At 42.7% G+C, this 12,120-nt stretch overlaps 1 protein-coding gene across 1 annotated transcript; it reads left to right on the forward strand.

Moving 5' to 3' along the window:
• Positions 1-2,931: 2,931 nt before the first annotated feature.
• On the forward strand, positions 2,932-11,964 carry LOC134195918 (uncharacterized). Its single transcript, XM_062665013.1, has 5 exons — positions 2,932-4,348; positions 6,797-6,893; positions 6,942-7,121; positions 7,173-7,561; positions 10,418-11,964. The coding sequence occupies exons 1-5, from the start codon at positions 3,068-3,070 to the stop codon at positions 11,810-11,812; spliced, it is 3,342 nt and encodes a 1,113-aa protein (XP_062520997.1). The 5' UTR covers positions 2,932-3,067; the 3' UTR covers positions 11,813-11,964.
• The last annotated feature ends 156 nt before the right edge of the window (positions 11,965-12,120 follow it).

Consider the following 12,120-nt stretch of genomic DNA (forward strand, 5'->3'; position numbering starts at 1 on the left):
TTTCTTAGCCAATCAGCTTCTCCAACCCGAATCTCGGTTGTAAATTCTGATTGGCTTAGCAATAATTGGTTATGCTAGGTGCACTAGCACCTGATTGCGCGCGTGTGAAATCCTCGAGGGCGGCTAAGTGTAGCCTTGTCCCCAGACTCTCTCGCGCTAGTCTTGTCCGGTGCCCGTATGACAATTCCAGGCGCGAGAGAGTCTGGGATCATCCCGCCTACTTCCTGCCATATCTCCTTTCTAAATGCTCACTAAGTGTTACCCCCAACGTCATCAAGTGTCCCGTAACTTCAAAATCAGATTAGCGTTAGTCTAATCCAATAAACGTATCACACGGGATGCTATGACCATTGTTTGGTGTTTGTGGCATATCCAGCACTTGCAGACAACTGAAGCATGTTGAAAAGGTAAGACTATGGAGTGTTGGTGACGGGTTTCGTGTAGGCTTGTAGTCTGAGATCTACAAGTGGCGGATCCGGAGTGATGACCTTCTACGTAGTTCACACGCGGCCATTAGCGTTTGTGCGCAGACTAGACTCTGTAGCAAAAAGCGCGCAATGGCAAGGGAAGGGGTTGATCTTGACATGAAACTACCGTCTACCCTTCGAGAAGTCTTCAAGTATGAAAACAAATACATCTTTTCGCGAAAGAATAGCCCTGGAAGCTTCAAGTTGACCCTCCAGACCGTAGTTTCACGTCAAGATCAACCCCTTCCCTTGCCATTGCGCGCTTTTTGCTACAGAGTCTAGTCTGCGCGCAAATGCTAATGGCCGCGTGTGAACTAGCTAGAAAGTCATCACTCCGCCAATTGTAAATCTCAGACTACAAGCCTACACGACACCCGTCACCAACACTCCATAGTCTTACCTTTTCAACATGCTTCAGTTGTCTGCAAGTGCTGGATATGCCACAAACACCAAACAATGGTCATAGCATCCCGTGTGATACGTTTATTGGATTAGACTAACGCTAATCTGATTTTGAAGTTACGGGACACTTGATGACGTTGGGGGTGACACTTAGTGAGCATTTAGAAAGGAGATATGGCAGGAAGTAGGCGGGATGATCCCAGACTCTCTCGCGCCTGGAATTGTCATACGGGCACCGGACAAGACTAGCGCGAGAGAGTCTGGGGACGAGGCTAGGCTAAGTGCACTCCAGAACAATGACAAGACTCTGCATGCCAGAACAATGATCAGACTGTGCACACGCACATCTTAGTTTTAGTTTCAGCTTCAGTTCTTTAATATTTTCAAGCTTGCGGTGAGAGGACATGCACAGCAGCGTCGCTAGACCATCACCTTTGACAACTGGTCGAGCGGTAGTCTCGCTAGTCGAGCGGTTAGACTAGCTAGCGGTCTGCCGAAGAATCAAAGAGTCGTCGTTTCATGCCGTCCACCAAGATATCGCCGCAAACACGGCAGACGTCTCTTCTTTGTTTGTGAGATCTCATGGCATTTACAAATGATATGTTGATCTAGGTAAAACGATCCTACGCTGTTAGACACCATTTACCATCGCTTTTGATAAATACTTCTGAAATCATTTTAGTATCGACTTGGTCCAGACTAGAGTTCGCGCGCTTCGCGCGCTCTCTGGTCTGGAAATTCGAGGCTAGCGCATGCCGTGAAGTTATTTCACTGACGTCAGTAATTGGAGTCTTCTCATTGGTCTACTAGTGATAGATATCAATATGTTATCTAAAGATTTCTCCTCGTGTGGCCAAACGCTGGGCACACATGAAAGGTCACTGAAAAGGTTTATTATCAGAATTTCGTGGACGAATGAAATATTTTGGCCTTATTCGCTTGATTTTTTGTCTGTCTGTGTTTGCAAGCTTAGTAAGTCTGTTTGTCTGTTGGTAATTGTGTTTGTTTGTTTGTTTGTTTGCTTGCTTGTTCGTTTGCTTGTCTGTGCATTCTTTGTTTATCAGTGTCTGTCTTTCTCTTTTGCTTCTGTTGGCTTGTTTTGTTTGTTTGTATGTTTGTTTTTATTTATCTGTTTATCTGTCTGTATGTTGGTTTGCTTATTTGTTCGTGTTTGTGTTTTAGTTTGTCTGTCTGTTTGCTTTGTTTGTCTTTCAGTATCTGTGCTTGTTTGTTAGTTTGCTGTGTGTGTGTGTGTGTGTGTGTGTGTGTGTGTGTGTGTGTGTCTGTGTGTGTGTGTGTGTGTGTGTGTGTGTGTGTGTGTGTGTGTGTGTGTGTTGTGTGTGGTGTGTGTGTGTGTGTGTGTGTGTGTGTGTGTGTGTGTGTGTGTGTGTGTGTGTGTGTGTGTGTGTTGTCTGGATTGTTGCAGATTGATACTTAATTTACTGTCTTGTCTGTTGAAGTAACGACAACTGAAGGATTAATTACTACAGAAACGAATGACTTGGAGCATGAGCACGTTGTACTTGAAAGATGGGTTTGTAGGGCTTTGTTGTTCTGTTGACAAATATTGATTTTATTTGTCTGTATGCATATGCCCACTCACCTTCCTGTCAATCCGTCTGTCTGTCCATCTGTACATCGTTTATCTCTGCTGTCTCTGCATGTAATCAGTGGTGACCATTAATAGTAGAATTAAGTTAAGCGACCGTTGATAATCTAAAACAGGAAACAGTTATATGTCGTTGTGCTTCCGTAGGTTTTCGGACTAGTCTCGCGTAGCCAGACCATCTCCGCCTACATCCTTCCGGCGAGAGATACCTAGATGTAGGCGGAGATGGTCTGGCTACGCGAAAAGTTTCGGACAGTGTTGGCACCTCTCCTTCTATCCGTTATCCTTATCTAGCTCTATCGGGATAGCTCCCAATCGAATACGCTCCCAATAGTACAAATTTCATTCTATACTAAAAGTAATTAATTAAAACCAAAAACCTGGCTTCATTGTCCATACTAGTCTCGCGTAGCCAGACCATCTCCGCCTACGTCAGGATCGCTACGCGAGACTAACGGCGAACGGAAAAATTAGAACGCAGCTTGACGAAGTCTCTCAGAAATACGGGACTTCAACAACAATTGATTAGTGACTAAACATACTGCCCGGATCAAGGAAGTTCTGTGATCAGAGTTCTTATTCTCTAATCATGCGCGGCAATGGCTGTGACAAGAAGGTTGGCGTTGAGAGTAGAACGTGCTGGCTGCTCACAGTGCTCACAGTGTCACTTGTAGTCAATGTCGTGTTCGCTGCTGTTTGCTATGTCACCATGAGAAATCAACAGAGCGACATTCTCGATCTGCAGAAGAAAATGGCAGAGCTGCAAGAGCAGCAGTCAGCAACAAGTGAGATGAAGCACGAGATAAGTGACATTTTATCAGTGAATGCAGCAGACAGAGAGAAGAGATCAGTATTGTCTTCCAATTCATCGTCTCGTGTAGCAGTCGATGTTGGGTCGGTGTTTGTATCAGCAATCAAAAGCATGTGTAAACCAGAAGGAGTTGTCTGCATCCCAGGAGCAAAAGGAGAAGGTGGACAAGCAGGCAGAGATGGGTTGCCGGGAGTAAATGGATTAGCAGGAAGAGATGGAAAGCCTGGCAGAGATGGACGTCCCGGTATTGATGGAAATCCTGGCAGTGATGGCACGCCAGGTAAAGATGGAGAACCCGGTGATGATGGTTTGCCGGGTCGAGACGGTTTGTCTGGTGCTACCGGCAGAGATGGTCCCATCGGTTTAAGCGGTCCACCTGGTAAGCCTGGAGCTAAGGGAATGGGATTGCCTGGAAAGCAAGGTCCAATAGGGATACCTGGTGTGAAGGGAGAGAAAGGAGAAAGGGGGGAGAAGGGAGGGAAAGGAGACATCGGAGGGCAAGGGATACAAGGGGTTAAAGGAATTCGGGGAGAAAAGGGAGAGCGAGGTGACAGAGGCGAACGAGGATATACTGGTTTTAAGGGAGAGATGGGAGAGACCGGCGAGAAAGGACTGCCAGGGGAGAAAGGTAATAGAGGGATACAAGGCGAGAAAGGAGAGACGAGTAAAGTAACATTACCAAGTCAGTGTAATAACTCGAACCATCAAGTTTTATCCAACAAGTGGAGAAAAGTTTCCTACACAAAAGCCGGTTTTCGTTGCGATGCAAAGACGACTGGATTTCAACCAGGATGGTACGTATTTGATGCTAGTATTGGAGGAAAAATGCCTCAGACGTGCCCACCAACTGGTCGTTGTGGAGCGTTTGCGCCGGGATGGCTGAAGGGATCTCACCCGACCGAATTCGGACAGACGAGTAAAGAAACGGTTTGTTTTCATTGGAATGAAAAGTGCTGTAACCTGCAGGTGACTGTCGATATCACCAACTGTGGAGGATTCTATGCATACAAGCTGCCTTATACGTCGAACGTGTGTTCTTCGGTGTATTGCGGGGATGCCTGACGTGACATGAGATTGATTCGTGTCGAATGTGACGAGAAGCTTGTGACGCTTCGTTGAACATGTGACTGTTCGTTGTTCTGCGTAAACGTGAATGGTTGACGACGTGATTTTCATTAGCTATTGCATGGCGTTGACGTTGTGACATCGAAGTCCAATACAAATGCATTACAAAAATGATCTCGAATGTGCAGACAATGATTACAGTACCAGTTATGTTTGTGTATGGTGGTTGCCCCATATATCACTGACCAACATATTTTATATTGATATAAACGACCCATCATTCTACGATGTATTTGACTGATATCCTATCTAGCAGTTGTATAGACCTATGTATTGCATCGAATTTCAATGCTTGAAGTGTAAGACTGTTGCCTTACTGTTAATAATAAATCATAAATTTTTTAACAAACTAAATATTAGTAAATAAACATTAAATAAAAATAATCATAACATAAATATTAATATAAAATAAAAATGTTATTTATATATTTTAGCTTGTTTGTTTAAACAGATTGATCCTTAGTAAAGTTTATTAATTAATTAATTAATTACGACATTTCACTCAACCTGTTTATTGGATGTCTAAGTTGTAGCAGCTTGTCCTTATGATGTCGCCATTTTGCAACGGATTTCATTGCAATAAACAAAATCTAGTAAATCTGGTTCACTGACGTACGATGGAAGTTGAGAAACTTGCTTCGATTCTCATCGTACAAAGCTGGAAATTGCCAACGTCTAAAAGCAGACAGTGTGACATCGTAAAAGCTAAGCCTGCAGTTCTATTGTAGAGAAATTAGCACCTCCCTCTTCCGGTAGTGTACATCTACTTTGTAGTCTGTTGTAATCTAAATACAAGTGTGTGTTCGTTTGGCCTTCGATCCTCGTGTCTCGAGAGCTTCGCACCCTACAATGCTTTGGCTACATCAGAAAACTTTCCTTTAGTTCCTACCATCGACCCAGTCTCACACAGAGTTGGTATTAGCCAGCCCCTCCCCTCGTCATTCCCCGGATTGGATTGTATCCGGGGAATGACGAGTGCGGAGCGAGTCTGCATTGTGTGGCGGGTGCCTAATTCATTAAGAATCTCTGCTTAGACTGATTCTTCACAATCTGTGACAATGTGCCTTGCTTAATTAATTAATTAATTAAGAACTATAGCTAAAGTGCTAAAACCTTGAGTCAATCTCGTCATCAAAAATCTTTCTCTCTTTTCCTTGTCATGCAAACGATATGCTGTCTTGATACCAGAAATGTCAATAAACTCATTGCAATGTACTTGTTTCCATCTACATGCACACAGACAACTCAATCCACTCAATCTAATTAAAATCAATAAATTTTACATTTGATAAAAAAATTAACTACCAACCAGTCCTTTGTTTTTAAACGTTCCAATAGCTGTGAGTCATTCATAATTGACATCACCGGCAGCACTGATTATCCAGCCATTTTCAAATAGTCTATCTTGATCAACAAAGTTGTGTCTGACACATTGTCAACATTTGTGAGCATATAATGTCTGGCCAGAAGTTCGTGTTGCCAATAAAACATGTTGACCGTTCAACTTGCAGACAACTTCACTAATAGCAAAATGTTGCATTCACTCTCCGTCAATTGTGTAGCAACAAAAATGAAAAAAATATTGTAAACACAGCAACCAGTTGCAATTCCAGTACAATGAGTCGTCACTCGTTGTTGTCAAAAATACAGTTGACAGAAAGAAGAGATCAGCATCGTTTCCCACCTCACCATCTCGACCAGGTCAATGTTTGTATTAGCAATGAAAAGCACGTGTGAACCAGAAGGAGCTGTCAGCAATCGTCCAATCACTCGACCATTCAATATTTCTTCCTTGACCACTGCACTTGAATTTGTCGAACCTTACGTAATTGTAGCTTTAAGTTAAGTATACTGTAGTGCTATTATAATATTGATATTAATTAAAAATGACATTCCATTAAAATTAAGTAAGTCATATCAATTGTCTCATACATCTAAAGTGTTATCTATTAGCGTTGCACGTGCCAAACACGTGCGACGGAGGAGTCTGTGGCAAGAAACAAAGTTTGCTGTGACTTGCAGCTGCCATAGACGTCTTGTCACCGTCACTTGTCCGTGTCGACTGAGGTCCCACATGATGAGGACACGTCTGATGCGGTGCTAGTAGAAATTTCCTGTCAGGAAGATGAAGAACTCTAGATCTAGCGGCGGCAAAATACGAGGATGTGCCTAAAATCTCTCATTGGTCTCAAGCTTCGCTCCAACTGGCAAGCCGCATAATCAACTAAACATTGCGTCAGCACGAGACCACGTGCAACCTGACGTCATGACATCGGCAAGTGCGTTAACGCAACGACGTCATAGTTGAGTTTACTAGTTGGACTGCATGCTGTCTGATTGGCGCGTCTGGTGAATTTCCGTTAAAGTGCGACACTTGTGCAGTCTGAATCAGTTGAGGTTGTAGACATTTCGACGATCACGAGCAACAGCACGTCCGCAGCTGATCACAAAGAGAAACGTTGGGTGAAAGATCCGACACGTTGGTTGCTTACGGCTTTACTGATTGCTAATATTGTTTTTGCTACAGTTGGTTATGTAGCAATTAGAAATCTGCAGAATGTTGTGGCAGATGTGCAGGAGGATCTATCTGCATGCAGTGAAGTGATGAATCAGATGAGTGGAATGTCATCAGAGAATGCATATGCGGCAGACAGAGAGAAGAGGTCAGATTTATCTCCTAGTTCATTATCTCGACTAGGAGATCTAGGCGATGTTGGGTCTATATCAGCAATCGATATCAAGAGCATGTGCTAACCAGAAGGAGCGGTCTGCATCCAGGGAGAGAAAGGAGAAGCTGGACAACCAGGAAGAGATGGGTTGCCAGGGAGAGATGGAATTGGACTGCCAGGAAGAGATGGAATTGGACTGCCTGGAAGGGATGGAAATCCTGGTAGGGATGGTGAACCTGGTGACCTTGGTTTACCAGGTAGAAATAGTTTGCCTGGAGATCCTGGCAAAGATGGCTCTGTGGGCTTACCTGGTAAGCCTGGAGCTAAGGGAATTGGATTGCCTGGAAAGCAAGGTCCAATAGGATACCTGGTGGGAAGGGAGAGAAAGGAGAGAGAGGGGAGAAGGGAAGGAAAGGACTCGTCTGAGGGCAAGGGGTTAAAGGAATTCAGGGAGAGAAGGGAGAGCAAGGGGACAGAGGTAAGTAGGAAATAGTGGTTTTAAGGGGGAGAAAGGAGAAAGGTGATGAAGGGATACAAGAAGAGAAAATAGAACCACTGTTACCACGTCAGTGTAATAAGACAAATCATAGCGTCTTGTCTGAGACGTGGAGGAAAGTTTCATTGAGTGTCTATAAGTTTGGAAAGCATTGCGATGGATTGCAACCAGGATGGTATGTATTTGCTGCTAGTATTGGGAGACAAATGCTCCAGACATGCCCACCAAAATGTCACTGTGGCACACATGTACTGGGATGGCTAAATGGATCTCATCCCACTGTAGTTGGACAGACCAGTAGAAACACGGTATGTTTTCACTACTACAGCTTCTGTGAGTGGCAGGTACCTGTTGATATCACCAACTGTGGAGGATTTTATGTGTACCACTTGTTCTCCAAAATGCCTAACTGTAATTTAGCGTACTGCAGCAATGCATGATGTGACATGCAGTCAATTGAATGTCAAATGTGATTGCGAAGCTTGTGATGGTTTTTGGATAAGTTAATGTCTACAGTTTATCAATAAAAATTAGAATAACTTGTGACTCAATTTTGTTGCCTCTAAGCTGCTGATGTTTGTGAAAATCAAATTTCAACACAAATTCTTTTCAACCAACACTTGCACATGCCGATAATGACCACATTGCAGGTGGTGTTTATGTATAGCCAAACCTGCCTTACTGGTCCTATTTCAAACCATTCATTTACTATTGATATTAAGTAGTTGTTACTGTACTGGCCTTGAGTGTGTGACAGTATATATTGCGTAGTCTGCAGTTGACTGTGGTGGGTTTGAACTCTGGGCTCTTGGTCTACTGACTACATCCCATCCAATATTTCCATCAACTTTACTCCAAGTGGCACATAGAACTGCTCTCAGCTTAATTGACTTGGCAGCCTTTTCTTCTCTCATTTTCTAGACAACACCATTCATCTCTAACACAGAAACTAAACACTAACAAATGTATTTGCTTGAATTAATTAAAATTAATCAAACACATTAATATTAATGTTCAATTTAGACAAAATTACTGAGTACTGTACATTTTTGGTCTATAATTATCATATAATACACTGGGAAATGAGACTGTCAATGTTGGACTGTAAAATCCAACTAATTATGCAATGTTAATATTAATTAAATATAGTATTAATAGAAACACATGGACCTAATGAACAAGTCTACACTCTAAATGATTAGTTTTTAATAGTAGACAAACGGTCACCATCAAAGTCATTCATTCTCACAATTGGTACTGCATGACAATGTAACAATTCATTGCTGCCATCGGATTCAGCTAGAGGCCCTATATACAGACTACTGTAGCTATATACTCTAGCTACTATACACAACATCTAATTAACAGCAACTATACATGCATATATAAAACACTCATGCAACAACTACGTACACACTATATATGATGTTGTGACAGTTTCTTCACAATATTCTCTACTGTCTATGTATACATGCCAGTCACATGTCTAGATATACTAACACAACAAAACCACGTGCCTATCTGATATCTCAAATTTGCACATCAATGTCAAAAGTGCTCAGTCTAACACACTTCTACGTACATGTACGCCAACTTGGCCAACTGGTGTATGTATTGCAAAATTTTCATGACAAGCAGATACATAACACTAGTAAGCGCATGCGCTGTATTCCAATTGTCCGTCCGTCCGTTCGTCTGTTGTCAATTCCACACACCACACTACTGTAACCCTAGCGCATGCGCGCTCTGGTTAATTAATTAAGGAAATACTCATCAATCTGCTGTACTCCAGTTGTCAATTGGTGTGAGTGTGCAAAAATTAATTGCTAATGGTCTACAATTAATTAATTAATTAATTAATTAATTAATTAACACTTGTAGATACTTCTGAGCCAATCTTGACATAAAAAATCTTTCTCTTTTCTTTGTCATGCAAATGACATGCTCTCTTGACACCAGAAATGGCAACAAACTCAGTTACACTGTACTTCCCATCTAGTCTAGTTGCATATATGATACACTCAATCCACTCAATCTGATTAAAAATTAATAAATTTTACACCTGATAATAAAATTAACTGCCAACCAGTCCTTTGTTTGAACATTCTGATAGCTGTCAATCACAAGTGACATCCAGCCATTGTCCAATAGTCTGTCTGTCATGAGCATAATGTCTGACCATAAACTTGTGTTGCCAATAAAACATGTTGACTGTCCACCCTACAGACAACTTCACTAATAGTAAAATGTTGCATTCACTCTCCATTAATTGTGTAGCAACAAAAACAAAGACGAGTGACATTCTTGTTAAACAATATAGTTGACAGAAAGAAGAGATCAGTATTGTTTCCCACCTCATCATCTCGACTAGAAGGTCAATGTTTGTACATCGACAATAAGAAGCACGCGTGAACCAGAAGGAGCTGTCAGCAATCATCCTTTCATTCGACTGTCATATTCCTTCCTTGATCACTGCACTAGAATCCAACCTTAATTAACAATTGTAGCTGTAAGTACACTGCAGTAGTATAAATTCCATTAAAATTAAGTGAGTCATATCAATTGCTTCATACGTATACAGTACATGGGGTGCATGTACAGTTATCTATTTGCACGTGCTTTTTTAGTGTTGCAAGTGCTTTAGTACGTGCGATGGATGTGTGTACGCTGAGTCTGCTACAAGAAACGAAGTTTGGTGTGACTTGCAGCTGCCGTAGCTCTCGTCACTAATCCGTGTTGACTGAGGTCCCACATGTGGACACGTCTGATCAGATGTGGTGTTACAGTAGAAATGGATTTTCCGTCAGGATTGAATTGTGGGAAGATGAAAAACTCTAGCGGCAGCAAATACAAGAAATCTCTCATTGGTCTCAAGCTTCGCTCCGGCCGGCAGGCTGCACATTGCCCTCGTGGTCACGAGACACGAAATCACGTGGCAACTTGTCGTACTGTAGTATAGTCTCGCGTAGCCAAACCCCTCCCCTTTTTATATCTACAGTTGAGATTGCAGACTTTTCGATGATCACGAGCAGCAGCACGTCTGAAGGCAAACGCTGGGTGGCAAACCCAACATGTTGGTTGCTTACAGCTTCACTGATTGCCAATGTTGTGATTGCTACAGTTGGTTATGTAGCAATTAGAAATTTGCAGAATGAGATGGCAGACGTGCAAGAGCATTTATCAGCAGCAAGTGAGATGAAGCATCAGATGAGTGATGTGTTGGTAGAAAATGCAGCAAACAGGGAGAAAAGATCGGCATTGTCTTCCACTTCATCATCTCGACTAGCAGTCGATGTTGGGTCAGTGTTTGTATCAGCAATCAAGAGTATGTGCAAACCAACAGGAGCTGTGTGCATCCCGGGAGGAAAAGGAGAAGCTGGACAATCAGGAAGAGATGGGTTGCCTGGAATAAATGGATTGCCTGGACGGGATGGAAAACCAGGCAGTGATGGCACGCCAGGTAAAGATGGAGAACCTGGTGACAATGGTTTGCCAGGTAGAGATGGTTTGTCTGGTGCTACTGGCAGAGATGGTCCTGTGGGTTTACGTGGTCCACCTGGTAAGCCTGGAGCTAAGGGAATGGGATTACCTGGAAAGCAAGGTCCAATAGGGATACCTGGTGGGAAGGGAGAGAAAGGAGAGAGAGGGGAGAAGGGAGGGAAAGGAGACATTGGAGGGCAAGGGATACAAGGGGTTAAAGGAATTCAGGGAGAAAAGGGAGAGCAAGGTGATAGAGGTGAACGAGGCTATACTGGTTATAAAGGAGGGAAAGGGGAAAGGGGGATGACCGGAGAGAAAGGAACGAGATGGGGAAAAGGTGGTAAAGGAGAGAAGGAAGAACTAGAATTACCGTTACCAAGTCAGTGTAATAAGGCAAATCATAGTGTCTTGTCTGAGACACGGAGGAAAGTTTCATCAAGTCAAGCTAAGTTTGGAGAGCATTGTGATAATAAATTGCAATCGGGATGGTATGTATTTGCTGCTAGTATTGGAGGACAAATGCCTGAGACATGCCCACCAACAAATCACTGTGGAACAGATGCACCAGGATGGCTAAAAGGAACTCATCCCACTGTAGTTGGACAGAGCAGTAGAAACACGGTATGTTTTCACTGGAATAACAACTGCTGTGCGTGGCAGGTAGCTGTTGATGTCACCAACTGTGGAGGATTTTATGTGTACAACTTGTTCGAAAAACCTCCTTGCCATTCAGTGTACTGTGGTGATGCATGATGTGACATGCAGTTAATTGAATGTCAGATGTGATGATTGCAAAGCTTGCCATGTTAGTTGGATAAGATAATGTCTACAGTTCATCATTCTATAAAGACCAGAATAATTTGAACTCAATTTTGTTGTTCTCTAAGCTGCTGATGTTTGTGAAAATCAAATTTCAACACAAATGCTTCACAACCAAACACATGCATGTGCAGACAATGACCACATTGCAGGTGGTGTTTATGTATAGCGAAACCTGCCTTACTGGTCACCTTTCTATCTCTAACCATTACGACACACATATTGATATTAAGTACTGTACT

The sequence above is a fragment of the Corticium candelabrum genome, chromosome 1, assembly GCF_963422355.1.
Source record: "Corticium candelabrum chromosome 1, ooCorCand1.1, whole genome shotgun sequence".
Classification (NCBI taxonomy): Eukaryota; Metazoa; Porifera; class Homoscleromorpha; order Homosclerophorida; family Plakinidae; genus Corticium; species Corticium candelabrum.